This window comes from Podarcis gaigeae (genome assembly GCF_964106915.1).
Source record: "Podarcis gaigeae genome assembly, chromosome: 3".
Classification (NCBI taxonomy): Eukaryota; Metazoa; Chordata; class Lepidosauria; order Squamata; family Lacertidae; genus Podarcis; species Podarcis gaigeae.
The window spans coordinates 98,069,498-98,090,678 of NC_139680.1; the positions used below are offsets into that span (position 1 = coordinate 98,069,498).

At 43.4% G+C, this 21,181-nt stretch overlaps 1 protein-coding gene across 1 annotated transcript; it reads right to left on the reverse strand.

Moving 5' to 3' along the window:
- Positions 1-797: 797 nt before the first annotated feature.
- On the reverse strand, positions 798-21,160 carry UTP25 (UTP25 small subunit processome component). Its single transcript, XM_083733304.1, has 12 exons — positions 20,687-21,160; positions 19,124-19,163; positions 17,673-17,925; positions 17,381-17,587; positions 16,104-16,192; positions 15,497-15,907; positions 14,140-14,359; positions 9,193-9,395; positions 7,364-7,546; positions 5,514-5,626; positions 3,115-3,360; positions 798-1,625 (listed from the first exon to the last, which is right to left on the reverse strand). The coding sequence occupies exons 1-12, from the start codon at positions 20,791-20,793 to the stop codon at positions 1,379-1,381; spliced, it is 2,319 nt and encodes a 772-aa protein (XP_083589430.1). The 5' UTR covers positions 20,794-21,160; the 3' UTR covers positions 798-1,378.
- Positions 21,161-21,181: the final 21 nt, after the last annotated feature.

Below are 21,181 nucleotides of genomic sequence, written 5' to 3' on the forward strand. Positions count from 1 at the left end.
ATAAATACATCCTGAAGAGAGGGACAGGAGACCTTTAATCTTAATTTAGCAGCTTGCTTTTCTGTCTCTAACCATGAGTCAGCCTGGGAAGCATGTAGAATTTTAGAAATAAAGTAAGTTAGCCTCTCAGTACAAAAACAGGAACATTCCTGTTAAAGATAACCTTTTCTAAGGAACCAGAAGCTTTTCTTTTAGGAGTCTTCGGTACAGTGATTCCAAATGACCAGAAGAGACTATTTATGTATGTGACTATAGCTGCAAGGACTTTGTTAGGTCAGAGATGGAAAGAAAATACAGCCCCTACCAAGGAAGAATGGCAGATAAAACTGATGGACCACACTGAAATGGCAAAACTGACCAGAAGAATTAGGAACCAGGAAGAATAAATACCTGTAGTTGAAAGTTGAATTATGGTCTGTTTAAAGAAATTGGAGTAATAGAAGAGAAGCAGGAGAAAAATGTTGGCATAAGGATCCACAAAAGGGAGTAGGGAAGTCAAAGGGGATTTACTGATTATGTTTTAAATGTTTTCTTTGTTGTTGCTTGTAAACCTGAAAATGCTAAAATAAACTCTCTCTCTCTCTTTTTTTAAAGGAACATTCCTATATCAATGCTGGCTAATTCAGGGATTGAAATGGAATTGCCTCTTTATTGGTGTTTAGTTCCTGCACTAGAGGAATTAGACACAGTTAATCAGCTTAAAACTAAAATAGACAGCAATGCAATGGCGGAGACTAGTGAACCACAGCTCTGCAGGCCTATTTTGACATTTAAAGGACACAATCATTATACAAAGATTTTAAAAAGTTTGACATTTTTTTTTAAATAAATGCAATGACAAAACACAAATAGATCACTTTTTTTTTTTAACAAGACATCTCTCACATGTTTGATGTTTATAGTTATCCAAAGGGTGAGTGACTGACTGGCTGTGTTTTTCTGGTCACCGTAGTGTCCTGGTCAGCATCTAGCTTTACTGAAGGTCACTTCAAGGAACAGGTGGAGAATGATGGACCAGACCCTAAAGAACAGCTGGCAACCACTGGCCATTGTAGGGCTAAAGGGTGCTTGCTAGAGGGGTGGACTGGAGCCAGGGTCTGCTAGTTGCTGATCCCTACTGTAGCTGTATCGTATTAGACAGTGTATTCAAAAAAGTTAAAAGCAAATGTGGGGGGAACAACTCTCAGCACCCTTAACTACAGTTCCCAGGATTGTTTTGGGGTGTGCGGAGCCATAACTGCTCGTGTGGTATAATCACATTTTAAATGCATGGCGTGGACGTGGCCTTTTCCCCCCTAACATTTGTTCTGGAAGAAGCCCCAAATAATAGGCTGAACAGGTCAAGGAGTCCATTCGAAATCTCAGTCCACTGCTTATTTCACTCTGTTTCTCCGGTGACAAAAAGGTGCACATTTTTGGAAGACTGGAGCATTTGGGCCGCCCGGTCGACACCCACCACCGCAGCCACCTTCTGAGCATCGTATTTTGAGTACAGGACTGTGCATGTCAAGGTGGCCTCTTCCTCGCTGCCTGCCAGCTTCATCATATTGCAGACCTCACTATAGAAATGGGGATAGGTGGGCAGTTCGTAAAAAATAAGGTTCCGGATGCCTCTAATTGAGTACCTGAATAAAGCAAACAAACAAGAGGGCACAAAATGATTAATATGCAACCGGGCAACACAGAAATTCCTTTTTGAAACTTTAACCATTTACAGATGAAACAGAATACAGCCCCTTTTTAAATTTAACAGACTTGGGATTTCAACAAGGGAAATGGGACTTCCTGAAGCAGGATTAAAAGTTACAATGCAAAGAGGTAGAATAGATTCTGTAGACTGCTAGCCACCAAAAACAGAGTCTCTGGATGCCTGAAACCTTCCTGCAGCTATTTGCTGAACCTCCTCCCTCTCCACCTTATTTTTGTATGTTTGGCATTTGTTGGACCCCCTATATCATAAAGGTATCTGGTTGACTTTCAGTGAATAAGTAAAAAACAATGCAATGCAAAACAAACTATCAAACTGATATCTACATAAATGCAAACAAAAACAAACCTCACTGTACCCCCCACCCCCATTAAAATACAGACATAAATGCTGAGAGGCCCAGCCTTCAAAATTTAAAAGGTTTGGGTGAATCAAAAGGGCTTCAGTTGGTGCCCCAAAGATGACAAAGGTGGCATCATTTTTATAAGGAAGGCCTGCGGATTCCTATTGAAAGATCACTCCTCTAGTGGACCAGCAAAGTAACATCCCCTAGGTCCCTTCTCCTCTTGTCAAACTGGATCATCTCTATCCACCTTTGTTCTTACCACTTAATTCAGACTTCTGGAACAAGGGAAACTTCCTCATACCAAGTCCGACCTTTGGTCCATCTAGCTCAGCACTGTCTACACAAGGGGTTGACAACCTGGTCCCTACCGCCCACCAGTGGGTGTTTCAGGGTTCTAGGTGGGCGGTAAGGGGTTCTATGGCACAAGCTGAATCTTCCTCCCATCGAGCACTGGTGGGCGCTAAGGAAATTTTACCATCAAGAAAGATGCATTAGTGGGCAGTAGGTATGAAAAGGTTGACTACCCCTGGTCTACACTGACTAACAGCAGCTCTCGGGGATGTCAGGCAGAGGTCTCTTCCAGCCAAATCTGGAGCTGTCAGGGATTAAACTGAGACTTGCACTCAAAATACATTCTCTATCAGTGAGCTATGGCCCTTCCTTGCTATTAAATAAATACGTACAGCTTTGGTTCAAAAGAAAGTATACACAGCATCACATTATGATCAGCTGGCAATGATTTTCAAGACACATTTTACCTTTCTATGGGAGAAATATGAGCCCAAGAAACATCAGTTATTAACACATTCAGAAATCAAACCAGAAGTGTATTGTCTTTTAACCTATATTTATGATCTGTGGAGCAGCATCTAAATTGATGGTGCTGCATAGGTGATGAAAATAATACACATTTAAAAAATCTTCCAGTGCTGTGTGAAAAATTCCACATTTTTAGCCTAATTATGAAGCATTATTAATTTTTTTTTGGGGGGGAAGCAAGTATGACCTCATGCACCCTCTTCTATTAAAGACTTGGACTTTAGCAACCACCTCAGCCTACCTCTTATAAAAGTGGAAACGCTCCGTGAAAATCAGAAATTGCTTCACTCCCTTTAGGAAGAATTGTCTCGCTCTGGAAATGCCAGATTTACTGGTGTATTCACAGATGTGCACAAAACTCAACTCCTCCTTCTTGAAGTAGTTCCGAAGGCGCACATAATCAAAATATGATGGGACGTAGATGAGTGTGTGCGACATGACGGCATCGCGATACTCGGGCAACACTTTCTCAATGAAAAAATGAAACCTGATTAAGGAAACATAAGCACGTTATTCTGCTCCAAAAATAAATAAAAAATCCCAGCATCTCACTTAATGCAAATGTAGAATATATATCACACACAAACACTCTCTTTACGTTGTAAATACACGTCTTACTCAACACACTGCAAAAGGGACCATTTTGAAGGAGCCTAGTTCCAATTTATTTCCTACATAAGCAGAATAAGGGAAATATGTCACCCCCTTCTCAATTGGGAGAGGTTTTATTAATGCTGCTTAATACAAAAGGAGGGTCTCCCCCTTAACTGATATGCACAAATGTCTCTTTATGACTATTTTTTACATGCACCACAGGCTATCTTATTCTTGATCGTATTTTCTAGCGAAAGCAATAAAAAATCTTATTAAAAACATCGTAAATGCATATAAAAATGATTTATACACAGATCGCTAGAGTTTCATAGTAAAAACACTGCAGACAGACCACTAACTGCATCTAACATTGTGTGGCGTCTCCGCATTTTTACTATTATTCATATCCCACTTTTCCTTCAAGGACCGCAGGGTGACCTATATGGTTTCTCCTGTCCCATTTATCTATGCAACACCACTGTGAGGTTGGTTAGGTGGATAGATGGTGATGGGTCAAAGGACACCCCAGGATATTTTGGCGACCGAGTGGGCACTTGGCTCTCAAACTTTCTTGGTGAGCTTTAGTGGGAGCATGGGGAATTTCCACTATGGCAGTGATTACATTGCTCAAGTGATGGGAGATGCAGTCCAAACCACTTGGGAGGGCATCAGACTGGGGAGGGCTGTTGCAGCTGCAATGCAGAGCACTTAACTACAAGGAAACGTTTAGGAGTCCTCCACAAGGCAAGTGTCTAATGCCCAAGGAAAATAATTGGGACCGGCAACAGAGTGTTTCAGTGCAGAGTTGTTCAGGGTTGCCATCTTCCAGAGTTCCATCCTCTGGTTTTCTATTCTCTCCTGGTATGCCCCGCGGAGGACCTTAAGGTCCATAAACAGCAACACCTTAGAGTTCTCGGGTCCTAAGGAAGTCAGATTAGCCTCAACCAGAGCCAGGGCCTTTTCAACACTGGCTCTGCCCTGGTGGAACGCCCTGTCTCATGAGACCAGGGCCCTGCAGGATCTGATTTCTTTCCGCAGGGCCTGTAAGACAGAGTTGTTCCGCCTGGCCTTTGGCTTGGAACCAGCCTGATCCCCTTCCCCTCTTTCCTTTTCCTTCTGTGATGGAACCCCTATTTGGGGACTTGCCTGGCTTTTTTCTGGCCCACGTAGGACCAGTCTGGATAGTTGGCCTTGGTAAAGATTTGATGTTTTCATCCCCAAAAAGTTTTTGATTTGAGTTTCTACTGAAATGAGGCTGCATTTTAATGTTGTATTTTAATCTTGTTTTTAAGTTGTATTTTAATCCATTGTTTTTATATCTGGTGTTAACCGCACTAAGCCCGGTCTGGGGAGGGCGGGGTATAAATAATAAAAATTATTATTATTATTATTATTATTATTATTATTATTATTATTATCACCATCATCTCCCCACAGCCCTGGTAGGTAGCAACAGTGGCGTAGCGTGGGTTGTCAGCACCCAGGGCAAGGCAAGTAATTTGCACCCCCTAATTTGTGGATTTGCGCCCCCTAACCCTAACCCCCAGATGTTGCGCCCGGTGTGGCCGGCGCCCCCTGCACCCCCCACGCTACGCCACTGGGTAGCAATCTTTGCCTACAGAGTGTGCCCAGTCCTCATTGTGCCGTTTCTGGGGTCTGCCCGCTAGGCTTCCCTGCCTGCCCCCTGGCTAAAGATTCAATGCACTTTGGCAAGGCTTGAGGTCCCCTGCTGACACCTCCTCCTTGTCTGCAGATGGTGCCGTTTTGCCTGCATAAAGATCAGTGCTTGGAGAAGGAGTTTGCTATTAGTATATAGGATTGAGGTTTCTATAGCACCGCAGGAGGTTAGCCAAAGATTCTGGTGTGCATAATGTTGCCATTCAGCAGGCTGTGTTGGTTTCCTTGGATTTTTAAAATTTATTCCCCCGCCCACTGCCCACACACACACACACACACACACACACACTCTTTCCACAATGCTACACTCTACTGAGCACCAAATCTGAACCTGATGTCAGAACAGCACAGCTGAAACGACCACATTACCTGGCATCTATTGCAGAAATGGAATTTTCTGCTTCCAGCTTGCGAAAAACATGAGGAAGCTGTACTACAACGTGGCTTATAGAGCCCTTCAGAGGTATGTTCCTTACTGCTACCTGCAAGAAGCAAACCCAACAGGCAAATGAAGGCAATGTTAGAACAGACAGGTTACATCTGAGATCAACTCTCATGGAAAGGCTAAGAGTTGGCTTGCCGGCTTGGAACAGTTTGGTTCTTCATTCCCTCTATAACCAGCACTCAGGCATGAGTGCTATTTGCTTATGTAACCCAAACACTCCCTCTGCCCAAGGTTTGCAAATATATAAACAATATTTTCCTTGCTCAGGGGACTAAGAGACGCAAAACAGCCTAATGAGGACTGAGGGTGCTTCGCATACCCAGAACACTGGCTGCCTCTTGGGGTGGAAAAATGGAAAACTACACAGGAGGAGGAAACAGAATGGAACATCCTATTGAGAAAGGGGACACTGAACTAGAGCTGCAACATGTTCCAACCAAAAAATTTACAAAGAGTGGGAGTGCATAAAGGAATACATGGAAAGATTTGGTTTTGGAGCTTAAATTTAACATGCAATAGGTAAAATGCGCAAGGATACAAGACAATGTCATGACATATATGGAACAACAAATACAAACTTTTGTTAACACAACGAGAAAAAATATTAGATTGAGAAGATCACACATGGGTGAAGGGAAGTAACGGGAACGGGGGGGAGGGAGGTACAGGGCAGCATTTGGAAAATTGTTAATGATATATATGTGATTTAAGAGGTTAAGAACAAGGAGTTAAAAGGAGGAGATTAACATGAATGAAAAGCAAAATCATGTTCTTGTTTGTATTATGGTTTATTTTGGTTGTAAAATCCTCTGGTGTAAAGAGTGTACAATTTTTTAAAAACAATAAAAACTTAAAACTTAAAAAAATAAAAACAAACAACTGCAATTCCCAGCATTCACTGAAGGATGCCATTGCCCTTAAAGCAGAATAAAACCAATATAGAACTGGAACTGCAACATTTTATTGTACATCCCCCTTGTCTACTTTAGAATCCTGTTCTCAACAGCAACGGACAGCCGGGTGCTCTTAGAAACAAGTAGGGCATGGCGATGACGGCTACCTTCATTATTTAGCTTTAGCAACTGGTAAGTTGCTTGTGAAAAAGGATTCTTCATTCAGCTGTCAAGGTTAGCAGTACTTAATAAGGCCATTTGTCTATCCTCCACAAACTGGCTTAATCCTTTTTTAAAAAACCCTCTAACTAGTGGCCATCAACTCGTCAAGGAGAGTGGTGAATTCGACAAGTAAATCAAGAATTGTGGGGAAAGGAGACACTTCCTTTTACAGGAAAGTCTCCTGCACGCTATGCTTTCTCTTTGTACCTATAAATTACCATTTAAGGGAGGAAGAGAGACAGAGGGTACTCATCATAGGGTTGTGCTTGGCCCCAGGGATACTAGTTGCCAACCCTTATTTTACATGAACAAAGAAGATTTGTGTTGGTGCAAGGAAGATAGAAATAGGACATTACTGTTGAGGACAATGCCTGTCAAGGTTTATATCTTTAACGGGACAATGGGGGGGGTGGGATATTTTAACAAACAAGCTTCAATATCAGCTTGGCAGCAGGAGACAAATGTAATAACTGGAGGCAGCAATAATCTGAGGTCAGCTTGTCTTGAGACATTAAAACACATTAGGAATGGGAAGATTTATTATCTGTAAGTCCATAAGCACACACCCTCCCATTGCCCTTTGCTGCAAGGTCATGTTGGAAGGCCAATAAGCCTTCTTCACTTCTATACAAGGGCTACAGACACATGTGAACACTAACCTGCCCCCTGTAATTGAAGCAGTGCTTATTGAAGATGGAGTTGATCTGTGGATCCTGGAGGGCGCTGAACAGCAGCGTCTGCCGATAATACTTGGACCAGTTGTTCAGATTGAACATTCGCACCCGCGAGAAATCCACCCCATGAGACTCCAAAGGCAACAGGTTAATGTGGTTCATCAGGTGCTGTGAGCAGATTTTAAAAAGAAAAGGAAGATGTCCGTCAATCTGGATTGGTTTGCAGGAAGAGGAAAATCAAGGAAAGAGAACCCTGAAAAGTTCATGCATTATACTAAAATGAGCCACGTGAATGCAAATCTGAACTATTAAACTCCTTTCCTGGCTGAAACTGAGAAGCGGATTTGGCTCACTGGTAGCGCACCAGTCTGAATACAGAAGGCCGTAGGTTCAATCCTTGGCATCTCCAGGGATCCCAAGGATTCATGCGCCTGAAAACTTGGGAGAGCCATTGCCAGCCAGTACAGAATTGTTGGTATACTGCCCTTCATCCAAAGACCACAGGGCAGTTCACAACATAAAAATACAACAGGAGAACACAAAATAGGTAACAAAACAATCAAATCAATAACCCCCCACTCCCATGAGCACATTTTAAAGGCCATAGATTGTTTAATCAGCCAAAGACCTGGTTATAGAGAAACATTCTCGCCTGGCACCGAGACAATACTGAGCTAGGCAGACCAAAGGTCCGACTCAGTATTTGGCAGCTTCCTTATGTTCCTAACAGTTCTTTGGCTGTTGTTGCTAGGAGGCTTTTGTTGCCTCTCAAGCTCATTTCTGGAAAATTGTTCTGCAGCATCCAAGAGACTGTCAATGATCACTGCAGCATGTGTTTAGTGAAACGAGGGTCATTCGACACCTGGCTTGCTCTAAGTGTTGTTTGAACCATCCAGTGTTAGAAACCATACAAAATGAAATCTTTTAGTTGGTTCTAATGTTCTCAACCGGCCCACAGGAAATAATATGATACAAGAAGAGATCACAGGAGCTGCTTAGGCTGCTTTTCATAGTTTCCATGTCTTTGCAACTGATTTGCCCTTAGAAAGAACTCCCCACTATTTTCTAGCATGACATCAGAAGAGCTGGCTGGATCAGGCCAGTGGCCCATTGAGTCCAGCATCCTGTTATCACAGTGCTCAACCAGATGTCCTGCTGGCAGGCTTCTCACAGACATCAGTACAGCTGAACTCTACCAATCTGAAATTCCCAGAAACCGGTACTCAGGGCATAATGCCTCTGACAGTGGAAGTAGAGAATAGCCTTATCCTCCACAGATATGACTACAGTGGCACTTCGAGTTAAGAACTTAATTCGTTCTGGAGGTCAGTTCTTAACCTGAAACTGTTCTTAACCTGAAGCACCACTTTAGCTAATGGGGCCTCCCGCTGCCGCCACGTGATTTCTGTTCTCATCCTGAAGCAAAGTTCTTAACCTGAGGTACTATTTCTGGGTTAGTGGAGTCTGTAACCTGAAGCGTCTGTAACCCGAGGCACCACTGTAATCCTATTTTTAAAGCTGGTGGCCATTGCTACTTGTGGAAGCCTTGCCAGGAGAATTTCTAAGCAATGTGCTACTTCTAGAGGGAAGCCTTGCCTGTTGAAGGCAGTCCGAAAGGAGAATCGGCTTCGCTAAATTTTAAGAATGCATCCACACTCAGAAACCCAGAGCACATGTCTCCATCCCATGAGTTCAAATTAAACACCCGCGTTAAAATTTTCTGGCTGTTTACTGCATTACCTATCTTGTGAACCCTGTTCGTGAGGCATGATACATGAGTGAAAAGGGTAAGAAGGGGTAAGGAGATGCATTACCAAAACATGCTCCCAGTTCTGCATTAGGTAGATGTCGGCCTCATCGATGATAAGAATTTCTATGGACGAGAGGAAATCATAGTCTCTCTTGTTCTCTCCCTCAGCTCCAATAACAGTCCTCAGGCCAAGGGGAGATGCAATGATAATATCGGAGGAGTAAAAAGGCGCGTACAGCCGTATGCTCTTCTGAAGAACAGAAACACCTGCCCAAACACAGACAGGCAAGTCAGTCACCAGTCAGTCATTTCAACAGTCATTATTCCACAGAATCCCAGAACGGTTGTGTATAGTTGTTCCTTTCTCTCTGAACCATCACAACCTTCGCACCTGATCACAATGGCTGTGTATGTATGGGTGAGTTGGGTGAGCATGCAAGTGTGCATAGAAACCTCTGAGTGGATGCAGCTTATTCTACAAAAGGCAATGATCACATGTGTCACTCTGCCCAATTTTGTCTCTGAGAGCCAGTGTGGTGTAGCGGTTAAGAGTGGTGGACTCGTAATCTGGGGAAGCAGGTTCGCGTCTCCGCTCCTCCACATGCAGCTGCTGGGTGACCTTGGGCCAGTCACACTTCTCTGAAGTCTCTCAGCCCCACTCACCTCACAGAGTGTTTGTTGTGGGGGAGGAAGGGAAAGGAGATTGTTGGTCGCTTTGAGACTCCTTCGGGTAGTGATAAAGCGGGATATCAAATCCAAACTCCTCTTCTTCTTCTTCTTTGGTCCTACCCATTGCTAGCTAGGGTTGCCCATGAGGGAATGCTGCCCTTGGGATAGGCCCTAAGTCAGGGATGGGGAACATCCAGCCCATGAGCATATCTTGGCCTGCCAAGAGCATATCTTCCCCAAACCTATGACCATCCACCCATCAGCTGACATCACTGGTGACACCAGCTGACAGGCAGGGTTTAATCCTGCACTGGTTGCATGATCTTGTTCCCAGCAAAAAATGCACAGCCTAGGCAGCAGAACAAGATCAGCATGAGACTAGAGACTCAAAGGGGAAGGGTGAGGGAAACTCACAAAGGCTCCTCTCTCACTCCCATCAGAGTGAAAGGCATTTTGACAGGTGGGCAGCCCTGCCCACTCATCAAATTAAGTCTGCAAGGCAGATCCTGATAAAGACCTGGCACATGGAGTAAAAAAATGTTCCCCATCCTAAATGGAGGCACAACCCATTTCCATGCAACCACCGCCATGGTGTAAAGCCCACTGGTGGGTCCAAATACATGGAACCGACGACATGAACTGGATAGTAGACCTTCCTCCAATTCCCTTGTTTGAATTGGGATCAGCTGCTTCCCTGATTCCAAACACACCTACAGGGTCAACATTAAGTGACAATGCAGCAACCAGTATCACAAAAATGAACGCACGCCATGTTTGTCACTACGGTGAAGAGAACTTCTCTGCTTCTTTCAGCATGCCTAGTAAGTAAGTAAGAAACATTCGTACAGGGAAGGGAAATCCTGAAGGGAACCATTTGGCAACTGGACTTAATCAAAAGGAAACCATCAGCGGCAGTCATGACGCACTACTTGCATCTCTTGGCTGTATTATTAAGCAATGTCTTTCATGAGACAATACCTTCAAGTAACATTAAGTTTTAAAACAGCCTTCTCATAGCAAGAGTCCTAGACATCAAGCCACAGGGAAAGACTCTGCATAATGCACCAATAAACCAGCATGAAATTGCAATTTCTGGAAGAGTCTTGACGCTTTCTGTTTAGCCAACATTTGGACTCACTTCACCTGGGGAGAGTACAGCAGGGATCAGCTGGAAGCCGCAGGCATTCTAGCTGCACAATCACCATTTTGCAGACAAACACAACATCTAGATCATTTACTGAATTTCTGCTTTCTCCAGTCCTCAAGGGCAACAAAGAAGAGTGACGGTTACAAGACTGCCATCAGATTCGATTTCAGTTTTCTAGTTTCAGTGCAGTGCAGGGCTCGTTAGGGGTTCAACAACTCCAGAATAAGGGCTGCCTCCACCTATGCCTGCACAACGATTATTGCAGCTTCCACACCTTGGCATCCACAATGTTTATTGCACACCATTGCAGCTGGGGTGTGCTTGTGCTGGTGGTAGATTAGCAGGCTGCATGTTCCATACAAAAGCATACAGCTTTGCTCTATGCTTACCGAAGTGTAGAGTTAGAAGGGACCTGGGAATTCACCTAGTCCAACACGCTGCTCAGTGAAGAATCTGCAATGCAGGGCGCACTCCTGATAAATGGCTGCCCAGCTTCTGTTTAAACACCTCCAGCAAAATAAAAGTCCACCACTGCCACACAAGGCAGTCTGTTCCATCCTCAGATAGCTCTTTTATCATCTGGCAGCTTCTCCAAATGTTTCTAAGTCCTGGCTTCAGCAGCAATGGAGAACCCGTCTTCTCCCTTTTCTGTGTGATCACTCTTCAGATATTTTAAGACCGCTGTCAAACCCTCCTGGAGAAGGAACTGGCAAACCACTCCAGTATTTTGCCAAGAAAACTCCATGGACATAAAAAAGGAGAAGCTTTGAGAAGAAAGTGAGAGTTTCCAAGGCATGCTCTGGTTCATGGGGTCATGGAGACTCGAACATGACTAAGACGACTAAACAACAACAAAACCCCTTAATCTTCTCTCCTCCAGGCTTTACATGCCCAACTCTTTCAACTGTTCCTCATAGGTAATGGATTCCAGATCCTTCACTATCCTAGTTTCTCTCTTCCCTGGGCACTTTCCAGTTTGTAAGGAGAAGGCATGGCACAAATTATTATTAATATTATTAATTTTTTTTATTATTAGAATTTGTATACCGCCCTATACCCAGGGGTCTCATTTTAAAAGGGCGTAAGATATCAATCAGATCAACCAAAGGCCTGGTTAAAAAGGAACGTTTTTGCCTGGTGCCTAAAGGTGTATAATAAAGGCACCAGGCGAACTTCCCTGGGGAGAGCATTCCACAGACAGGGAGCCACTGCAGAGAAGGCCCGTTCTCGTGTTGCCACCCTGCGGACCTCTCAAGGAGGAGGCACATAAAGGACGACCTCAGAAGATGATCTCAAGGGTCTTCCAAAGATCACAGCACTGCCACAGAGGACCAATGGACAGATTTCCTGTTTTACACAGAGCAACAACCAGCTGATTGAGAAGAGGGGGACACACTCTCTGTGTCTAAGATTTTGACTCCTGAAATACCAGGGCACGGTCCAACTTTATGCAGGGTAAAGGCACAACTGGACCAAAAGCAGCACAAGACACAGCCACATACTGCTTCTGTCCCAGCCAATTTCTCCATACTGAGCATGTCTTCCCATGGTTGTGCAAAGCGTTTTCTTGTGCTCTCCAAATTAGTCCACGTCCACCTCTTCTTCACTTTTGAGGAGGAAGGACAAGTGATGCAGTTGCTAGGCAGCGGGGAAATACACCAAGGCATCTACTTTTCAACCCTGCACAATGTGGTTGGGCCCATAGCTGCTGGAGTTATATATCCAGTACAGCTCTCAGTGCTGATGCTCAGTGAGATTAGCCTGCATCTCCCTACCATCTTTTGTTACCTTAAGTCAATCTTGCCGTAGAGAGCCAAGGGAGATCAGAGTAGTTTAAAAGAAACAAAAAGGAGCAGGATATAAGGTCCTCCACTGAGCTGAGTTATGGCCGAATGAGACCACTGGCCCATCTCAGCCAGTACTGTCTACTCCGCTTGGCAGCAATGTCTCAAGCAGAGGAAGGAGAGCATGAAAGACAATTAAGTAGCAGCAGCTTCATCCATAATTCTGAAGCACCAATTGTTTTGAATCACATCCAACCCACGCAATGTGGTCCAGCTTGTGCATTTGCCTCAATGTTACAAGCAGGGCCAAGCTTGAGCCCTTTGTTGTTGTTTTAAAAAAATGGTTCTGCAATCAAATTTTCCATGCAAACTGTTTGCAATGCAATGGAATTTTCCATGGAAAAAGAGTGTCCATTTCTGAAAATGCATTGTTCCTCAAAATTACATAGTAACAAGATGAACAAATACGCTGGTAGTGAAACTGGGAAAGTTTAAAGATTGCAATGTACGTTTTTCATAGTACTATTCGTAAAAAAGCATAAATGCATGCACACACATACAATATAATTGTACAGCTCTTTTGGCATGCTGAAATTAGCATGCTAACAGTTTTTGGTGTTGTCATTATAATGTTTTAAATATTTCAAGTATTTCAATAATATCTGTAAGGCTTTGAATGAAACATCTAAGCTGCATTAATTGCACTTGACTATTTTTTTCCCACTAAGGAAATTGTTCCATACAAATAATTTTGGCAACTGCAGAAAAATTAGAGATAGTTATTCAGTGTATAAAATTTACACTGCATGCTTTGTAAAACGTTATTACAGCATACTAACTAATCAGAAAGCAAACATGCTAAACCACATTTAAATCATTTTTGGGCACTGGAATTATTTTCCCAGCAAACCCACATCACTGGCAACTGGTAAAAATATTGCAGGTGTGTGTGGGTGTGTATGGTTTGTGGAAGATTATAAACAGAGAGATCTAAAGCAAATGAGATACACAAAGTAGTGGGGTTAGCACTTTGTGCTATCTTTTTCTTTTGAAATCCCTGTTTGCAGCACTACACACCAAACCACACCTGCAACTCCTGCATCTGATGAAATGGACTGTACTCCACAAAATATCATAATAAATTTGGTGCCAAGTGACTCTTCGTTGTTTTTCCTACAAATGAAGCAGCCCTAAGGAGTCTAAATGGTAAGAGGGAGAATTACATTTAAAAACAAGGCAGTGTTGGCTTTACCAAGGGAAAAAAAATCTACGCAAAAAATCGAATACTATTTTGGAGATTTGGTGGGCTTCCACTGGGCATTCAAAAAAACAACCCTAAACTTGTAAAACATGCTTAATGCTTTGAACTATTTTTTAGAACACAAAAGGACTGATCTTAAAATGTCAGTACCTAGCCTGAAGTGGTCATCAATGTTCCCAGCAAAGACAGCTTCATAATCTTCTGGCCTTTTCAGATTGGGCGGTTTCTCTTCTGGATCTGAGCCAAACTCCCCCTTGAACCGCTTTTTGTTACTAACATCAATTTTCTTTTGACTTGTCGATTCAAGGAGGCTGATGAAAATCTGCACCACACGTAAAGCAGATTCCCGGAAGGGCACCACTATCAACACCTATGCAGGGAAATGCAGAAGCAAATCTATTTTGAGCAAGAAATATTTTTCAAAAGAAGACACACAGAGAGTGAGATGCTATATTGTAGGTATTCAGGGCTAGCCATTAAAAATATTATGTGCCCCTCATCTAGCTTTAGCTGACTGACTACTCCTTAAAATACGTATTTGCAGAATTTATATCCTACCCAACCTATAACATAAATTTATCTTTGTACCCAGGGCAGCTAACAAAGTAGAAAGAGAGTAAAAAAATACTGTAATGAGAATAACTAGCACAACGAACTAAAACAGCAATTGTCTGTTCAAACAGGCCAGTGAAAATGAGAGCTGCTCGAAGTTGTAAGTGTTAAAATTTACCGTTCTAAGAAGCATGGGAAAACAGTAGAAAAAAATGACTGGTGCCTAAATCACAGTAATAAGGGCATTAGGTGGGTCTCCCTGTGGATGGCATTCCAAAGGTGAGGAGCCACCAATGAAATGGTGTTTTCTCCTCATTTGACACACAGACCAGTGGTGTTGGATTGGATAATGGTCTCAGATGATAATCTCAGTGAGCAGGCAGATTGCTGCTGGAGAAGGCAATTCAGTAAATACCTGGGTCCATATATATGAATGAGAGAGTTCTAGATAACTACACAGAAATAAGGAGCATTCTCCATGGATATATCCATGGATATATTGAACCATGTTTGTCATTCATTATCAAACTCCCTGTCCCTGGCATTTGAGCATTAAAATGAAGATCTAACAAAGAAACAAAAAACATACCCAGTGTTATGATACAATAGTTAAACATCCCCAAGGAATAGATCCTGGAGATTCCAATAACGTTTTCTACTCAAGTCCAAAAAGAAAATTGGTCCATTATTTGCGACACAAGAGAAGCAAATATTGGGTGGAATCAATCGAAGTCTTATTGCATGATGATTATGGACTCATGGACAGTTGGCCAAGCATGGGCACCTTACAGTTTCCAAGTTGTAAGAGATTTAATCATTCCCCTACTGGTCAGGGATTCATAGGCTGATTTGAAGGGACACCTTTACTGTACAATGGCAGCTCTGTTTAGGGAATACCACATACACCAAGGCATGTTTTCCATGCAATGACGACAAATTAAGGAAATCCTTTCACCTTTGGTCTTGTGAGTCCTTGATCTCTGAAGCTATCATCGTCAGTCCCAGGTTTTTGGTCCCTTCGCTTGGCATTATTGCCAAGCACTTGGGCATTTGCCTTCAATACGTGGTTCAGGGCATGCAGGCAGTAGACTTGACGGACTTCTTCCCCATTGCTTAAAGCAGTCCTCTCAGGGTAGAACAAGTCCTTGTATGAATTCATGATGCAGAAAAGCTCTTTCTGCAGCGAAGTAAATGGCTGATCTTTTGATTTCATCTGCGTGGAAAGGAATGGGCTGTTGACTTTAGGCCAAGCAGATCCTAAAGGCTTGCGAAGATTAAGCCGTTTCAAATCAACTTCTTTGTCTGGCTTAACCATTCCAAACTTCTCCAATTTTGAAGAAAACACTAACTGACCCAGTGCTGGCCACTAGAAAGGAGAAACAAACACAACATAAGGTTAAACACAACTCCTGTTAATAGTCTCAGATACGCTGTAAAATACCCTATTTCTCTTTTTTTACAGAGGATGAGAACAACACATTCATAGATGAGTCAGCAAGTTTTGAACCAAATAAGGAATAGAAACCAACCACAGTGAATATGACATAAATGTACGTTATTACCTTGACTTGGCTGGTAGATTTTGAACACGCAAGAATTTTATCTATTTGTTTTTCTTCCAGTTCTTCTTCGACATGACACTTAAATGGATCTGTGTGGAGAGATAAAAACAATGTTATGAAAACTAGACTCTGATCTACACATTTTTAAAAGAAATCTGATCAGTCTGTCAGAGATCTCAAATGCTGCATCTAACAGAAGAAGAAGAAGAAGAAGAAGAAGAAGAAGAAGAAGAAGAAGAAGAATGTAATCATAAAAGAATCTTGCATGACAAGGCAATTCTATAGTACAGAAAACAGCAGCATGGCTAAAGGGGAACTTCTGCCTCACCCCGATGTGGTAGGACTCCAGCTCCCATCTGCCTCAATCAGTGCAGTCCACCTCTGTTCTACAATGAGCATACACATTAGCCTTGTCATTCCTCAAAAAAGGAACACCCATTCTCAAGAGGTTTGGCAAACCCAAGCAGGTTTTTGAAGGAATGGCAAGAGATTTTTTCTACCACCAGAGAACTGAACTTAGTGACAATAAAAAAACAATTAGCTATTAGTGTTCAAGTCTGATCTGCACAATTGATGACCTCTTAAGTTAAACGCAGCTCGCTATGTGTGGTTTGCCAGATGCAATGGCAAACTCTTCTTTGTGTAGTTTTAATAAGGCAGCACAAAGCGGAGGTTCATCTGACCTCAGGTGGAAGGCAACGAACGGGTTCTATGGCTCATCAGCTGCTCAGATCTGCTTTAAATCCATTTCTCAAGGTTCTTAGGCTACATTAAGGAATAATGTCCTCCCCTAAGCAGCAACATATGAACCTATAACCAAGACCATCACAGTTACAATTATATAATACAATACAATAATATATATATTTCATATAGAATATCAAGAATCCAGCAAGCAGTAACCAGGATTATTAAACCTTTTAAAACATAAAGGCATAAAAATGACCAAAATTTCAATAAGCAATTGAAACAAGACTCTAAAAAACAGTAACAACCATAATAAAAATCCTCTTAATTTAAACAGGTACAGATGAGGCCAACTACACATTCCTTGCGAGTTCCATTGGACAGGGGCCACCACTGAAAAGGACCTGTTTCTAGTGTCTGCCAGTTTAATTGGCCTTAGTGGCATGCCAATGAACAGGGCCTCCAAATTCAACCACAGGGCTCAGACTGGTCCAAAGAGCTGAAGGCAATCCTTCGAGATGTCAAGAAGCTTGTATGTAGGTACTCTCCCCCACCCAACAAACATTTAATATAAAGACCATGCATTTTACCTTTTGCAATATCTGCAGAACCACTGCTTTCTTTCCCATCTGCAGAAGGATCACCACACTCTTCTTCTATGAAATTGGTTTCCAGGCTAAACTCAGATTCGTGCTGCACGTCTGTGAATTCTTCAGTAGCTTCATGTTTCAGGTCGCTAGAAGCCTCTGGATCTCCAGGTTCCTCTTGGCTGTTTTTCTGCAGTGGTGCTTCTTGATCTATGCCAGATCACAAAGAAGAAGAGTCGTAGGTTGTATTCGTACGAGAGCTGTGTTCTACAGAATTTGAGATGCACTGGATTACCTGATTCTGGGGGGTCAGACGCATTGCTGTCATTGTCTTCGTCCTCCATTTCTCCCTCAACTTCTTCGTACTCATCATCACTGCCCACTTCTGCATCACCTTTGTTGCTTCCTCCTTCTGATTCATCTTCATCATCCTCACTGTCCGAATACGGAGCAGTTTTTAAGGTGGCCAGTAACTTGTGATATACTGAGGCTTGTTCAGAATCATTCTCTGTGTCACTTTCTGAGCTTGACTGCTCAGAAGTTTCTGACTAGAAATGGGAAAAAATAATGTATAATGCAAACATACTGATACAGAGTCTGATCACTGGATGCTGAGCCTAGTATTACCTTCTATACTATTCTATTCTATCCAAATCCAGCTTTTATATGTCAGCAACCCTCCAAAGTTCACAGGCTGAGGGGTTTCCTTCTTAACTGGTAATGCCAGTGATTAAACTTAGGATCTCATGCATGTAGACTGTCCTTCTACAACATGGTGCCCTCAAGATGGGCAACTCCTGGCTGTGTTCAGCTGTAGCCTGAAACATCTGGAAAGCAACAGGTTGGAGAAGACTGATGCAGACCACTTGCATCCCTTCCAATAGGGATTCAGGCCTCATCATGGGACTTAAACTGCTAATAAATATTTCAAGTTTTGTGTTAAGAAATCCAAGTTATGGGTGAGATCCAATGGCACGCCAGGGGCCGTGACGGTACTTCTCTTCTTCCCCTGCACCCCTATCTGCTCTAGAGTATCCCTCAACTCATTGGAGCAGATGTTTGGGGCTTGTGGGGAGCTGCAGGAAGGAGGGAAAGGAATTCCCATTTGCAACAGCAGAAATGTGTTGTGCAAGCGGGATGGGTTGGGGCAGGGATAGAGAATGAGCTGGAGCCAGAGGATGGGACTGCTGAAGTCCTACTCTGTTATTACTGCAAACTTCTGCAAACCTTCTCCAGCTTTTTCAGATTTGCAAGCTTTTCTCTGAAGTCACAAGTGCTAGGACAGGAATGGGGAACCTGTGGCCTTTCAAATGTTGTTGGATGACAATCCCTACCATGCTCGACCACTGGCTGTGCTTGGCTGAGGGTGATGTGAGTGGAGTCCAACAAGATATGCTGAAGCCTAAATTCTGGGTGAAATACCAGGCGCTAAAGCAGACACATAAAATCATAGAACTGTGGAGTTGGAAGGGACCCTGAGGATCATCCAGCCCGAACCCCTGCAATACAATGCAGCTGCCCTATACAGGGATCAAACCTGCAACATTGCCACTATTAGCACCACACTGAGCTATCGAATTACACTGCAACCAGGGATGGAAACAGCAAAGGCAGCGAGGAGGGATGTGCTATAGAATTTGAACTAACTGTGTTAATACAATTAGTCGGTTTTCATGCATTAGCATTTCCTATTAATTTATCCATATAAAAAGAGGCATGCTTAAAAAAAGGTAGGGTCACTCTTACCAGTTCACAGATTTGAGTTTGTTTTTCTTTCCCAGAAACCCTAAAAGGAAACCATTTGAATTTAATTTATCTTTAGCAACTGATACATAGATTGAAAAAAAATTTAAAAATAATCAAAATGGTGTGTAGCTTTTAATATTTGGAGAGTTTAGCACAAGAAGACGTGAGCATTACTGCACATAGCTGCCCATCACAACTTATAATGTCCTGATTGGAACCAGAACAACAAGAGATTTCCAAAAGACAATAATATTTTAAGAGTTCCTTAATGCTTGCATCACTCTACTGTGTGCAGCCTTTGCACACCTGTGTGGACACCACCTGGTAGCTGGAAGGAGATCACTGATGGCTCAAAGCTGAACTGCACCTTTCAAAAAGAGGAAACTTTACAGAAAGCTGTGATCAAACCATCCCAAGTGAGTTGTCCTTTCTGGGCCCCAAATGACTGAAGGGAAAAAAGCATCAATCCCAGATTATTATTATTGCTGCTGCATCACCTAATACATTGTAGAGAATCTGGCATTGAATAATTGGAAAGGAAAGGAGGAGCCCAAAGATACAGTTATACTGGGTACAAGCAATAGCTTTTAATAGGCATGTTTAGTCAGAAGTAAGCTCCACTGAACTCTATGGGGCTTGGCCCCTGGTAAGTGTGCATACAACGGCAGTCTAAAAGACTTGTGGTGGATCGCACAACTCTTTTGCCCCAGTGCTCACTCCTGTCAAACTGTAGTGTTTGCGGGGTTTTGAAGCACTACAGGACCATGCAAAAACAGTGAACAGAGGTTGAGTGTGGGATAAGTGTGCACACTATGAGCAGCTGGGCCTTGATCACAACCAGATGCCCATGGGAAACCAGCAAGGGGTGGTATCTGTTCACAACAGCACTCCCCTCCTGCGGTTCCCAGAGAGAAGAAACACAATGGTGCATCTGCAGCAGCACAACCGGACGCCTTCATCTGCCCCAACTGCAACAAAACTTCTCTCTCCAGTATTGGCTTCTACAGCAGCAGCAGGCTCTGTAACCTTCCAACAGTTTGCTGTCAGCCCCATAGGCGCATTCCTCCATTGTCTCCCGATACAGATGGATGCTGACTGGACTGCCTCTGACTGGGGAGGCAATATCCTCTGCATTCTGGGACAGATAACTAAAAACTTTCTGCTCTCTATCAGTTGTGAGAGATGAAGACACAGGAAGAAAGGAGGCAAAAGCCATTGAAAAATGAAAATGAAGACATATAGTCAGCTATGGATCACTGAAAATGCTGCAGGCGTGGGGAGAAGGGCATTTAGGACAGCCAAAATCCTCGGAGCCTTAGCAATTCAGTCTATGTGAGGGATGGGGAAATTGTGGCTCTCCAGACGTTGTTAGACTCCAACTCCCATCACCCTTAGCCGGCAGGGCCAGTTACCAGGGACGATGGGAGTCGTAGTCCGACAACACCAGGAGGGCGCCGACTCAGGGAAGGCTACTGTAGGGATATCGTTGCAGGCAAGAAGCCTCGTCAGCAAACAGATCCTTCACCTTTCACCTTAGACGCCATTCAAACAAGCCCCGCTCACCGATCATAGAAGGGGTGCTCCTCCCCGAAATCCTTGAGGTGCTTCTTCTGCTTCTTACTCAAGCTGCTGATCAGCTGCTGCTGCCGGCGAGCTTTCCTCTTCCCCATGTTGCCGAACTTCCTGCTCCGCTTCCCACGTGGATTTCCTCCCCTGTCGCTTTACGGCCCCCCAAGTCCGCCGCTTACGACAGTGGGCTGGGCTGGATCTGCTGTGGCTCCTCCTGGAGGAGGAGTGGCTGGTAGCTTGCCTGTAAGGGCTTATAGTTAGGGGTTTTTTTGCACCTTACGCAGAAGTTTCATGGGGTCCCAGTGAGCTTGTGGCAAGTAAATGTGTTTAGAATCGCAGCCCATATCGGTTATTCCCGCCCCCAACCCCGGTTCGTTGAATGCTTTCTTTAATACACGTATTCTTGAGACAGTTCTAGGGTTCCTTGAGCCTCGCTGGGGATTGTAACTCTGTGAGGGCGGACTACAGTGCCCAGAATGCTTTGCGGCA